This window comes from Lolium perenne, chromosome 4, assembly GCF_019359855.2.
Source record: "Lolium perenne isolate Kyuss_39 chromosome 4, Kyuss_2.0, whole genome shotgun sequence".
Classification (NCBI taxonomy): Eukaryota; Viridiplantae; Streptophyta; class Magnoliopsida; order Poales; family Poaceae; genus Lolium; species Lolium perenne.
The window spans coordinates 396561169-396563327 of record NC_067247.2 but is presented as its reverse complement, the minus strand read 5'-3'; the positions used below and the strand labels follow the sequence as shown (position 1 = coordinate 396563327).

At 54.6% G+C, this 2159-nt stretch overlaps 1 protein-coding gene across 1 annotated transcript; it reads left to right on the top strand.

The window, feature by feature from the left end:
- Nucleotides 1-343: 343 nt before the first annotated feature.
- LOC127348254 (F-box protein At1g11270-like) lies at nucleotides 344-1438 on the top strand. Its single transcript, XM_051374338.1, has one exon. The coding sequence runs from the start codon at nucleotides 344-346 to the stop codon at nucleotides 1436-1438; it is 1095 nt and encodes a 364-aa protein (XP_051230298.1).
- The last annotated feature ends 721 nt before the right edge of the window (nucleotides 1439-2159 follow it).

The following is a 2159-nucleotide window of genomic DNA, read 5'->3' as shown; positions in this document are numbered from 1 at the left end:
ATGCGCATACGAAATGCGTGGGATCTACTACTGCCACAAAGCTACGGATCTACGTAGTAGCTGGGAAAGTCTAGTTCTGTGTGCAGAGAAATACAGACGGCTAAGCGGGAGAAGCATACGCGCGCGCGAGGGACAGAACGACCGATCGGCGGGCGCGATCGGTCGACCGATTAGAAGTGTTTCCCTTCAACAAAACAACATGGCAACCAAGTCGATCGGACTCTGATATCCCATCTTGGCATCTTCTACAGTTCTACTGTACCTACAAAGGACACGACAATTAACCACGGGAATCGTACGTCAAATCAAAGAAAATAACAAGACACGACCATTCGACCAAGCCATGGCGACGGAGCAGAGCTTCTCCACGGACGTGCTGGTGGAGATCCTACGGAAGCTGCCGCCAAGCAGCCGCCGCCGGGCACGCCTCGTCTGCCGGCGCTGGCATGACGCCGTCAACGAGCGCACGGCGGAGATGGAAACCCGACCCATGCCGCTGATCTGGGGCGACGGGGTGGCCTACGTCATCCGCGACCTCTCCTCAGAGTCGCTCTGGAGGACGAAGCTACCCGCCGCCAGCCACCGCTCCTACCCGGTTGGCACCTGCAACGGCCTGCTCTGCATCTGCTACAACGAGGCGCGGGCCGGCGGCGCCCTCACCGTGGCCAACCCGGCCACCGGCGACACCATGCGCCTCCCGCCGCTGCTGTGCGCCGGCGTATTCGCCGGGCGCCGCGGTTACGAGCGGTGGGACGCGGCGTACAGCTTCGCGTACCACCCGACCACGGGGAGGTACAAGGTGGTGCACGTCCCCTGCAGCTATGACCGGCTCTGCGACTTCACGACCGTGCAGGTGCTCACACTGGGGGTGACGGCGTGGCGGGAGGTGCCGCCCCCCGCCGGTGGCGCGAGGTGCGATCTCGCCGCCGGCGTCGTTAGCGTCGACGGCGTAACGTACTGGGTAAACGTCGGCGGCGACACTAGGATTATGTCGTTTGATCTCGACGCCGAGTGTTTCGCCTCCGCCGCCACACCGCTGCCCCGGCTGCCCCACAACCACGGGAACTACCACCTGACGGAGGTGCACGGGAGGCTGGGTTTTGTCATCCTGCCCGACGTGTGGGTTTTGGAGCCGGGGCCGCAACTGTGGAGCCTTCGGTACAAGCTTCATGTAGGTGTCCCACGGCCGCATTTCGTCTTTGGAGATTGCGTCCTTACAAGGCGCAGCGGGTTGGGATTCTTTGGACACAGGCCGAAGAGCACGCCGCCGTCAAGCTGGAAGATAGAACGGGAAGGCGTGGTACGTGTCGAGCATGGAGACCATGGGACACTGGTCGCAAAGATGATAGGCCGCTATGACTACTTTGATGGGGACTGGTACCGGACGCTAAACTACGTCGAAACCCTAGAACCACTCAGTGTTTACGCCTCAAATTAATTGATTCACACGTAAGAAATTGGAATTTGTGCTATGCATGCGACCAATTCATCTAGATAAATTGATCCATAATCTTCTCATATTCCATATATATTGGATGCATACGTTTATCTTCAGTGATGAGCAACTATCTTTGAATTAGTACACAATGTTGCTAACCTTACAGTTTATTTTCATTGTAGTATTCTTGCGTTAACAATAATAATAATCACGAACAACGCGCGCTTGGTCATCGATTCTAGGGATCAAAACAAAAAGAACCAGCCGAGCTAGACGGAGGTACAAAATCTGGAAGTCCTACATCATTGTTACCACTATTTCTCAAGACGGGTAGGGGAAATGAATATTCGTGGAGCCTGACGTCACCAAAGTCAGCACTCAGCAGCTGAATACATGACTCGCACTAATTCAGTTTGGCATGCATGACCAGGCCAGATTTAATTCAGTTTGGCAAAGCTCTCCTTTTAGCTTCACACAGCCAACTTCCTTGACTTAACCCGGTCAATCACTTTCCCGCCGATCCTGGAACAAAACCTCATCTTCCCGTGGAAAATCCTTGGACGTACTGCAGCGCAAAGTAACAAAAAGGGAAGCACCTTTCTAGCAGCAGTGACATCTCGTTGTTGTAACTACTCCCAGAGAAAATCGATACAAATCAAAATCAGCATCCCCATGTTCATCTGTCTTGTCATTGCATTAATTTGGGGACCTAGAAGTTGCT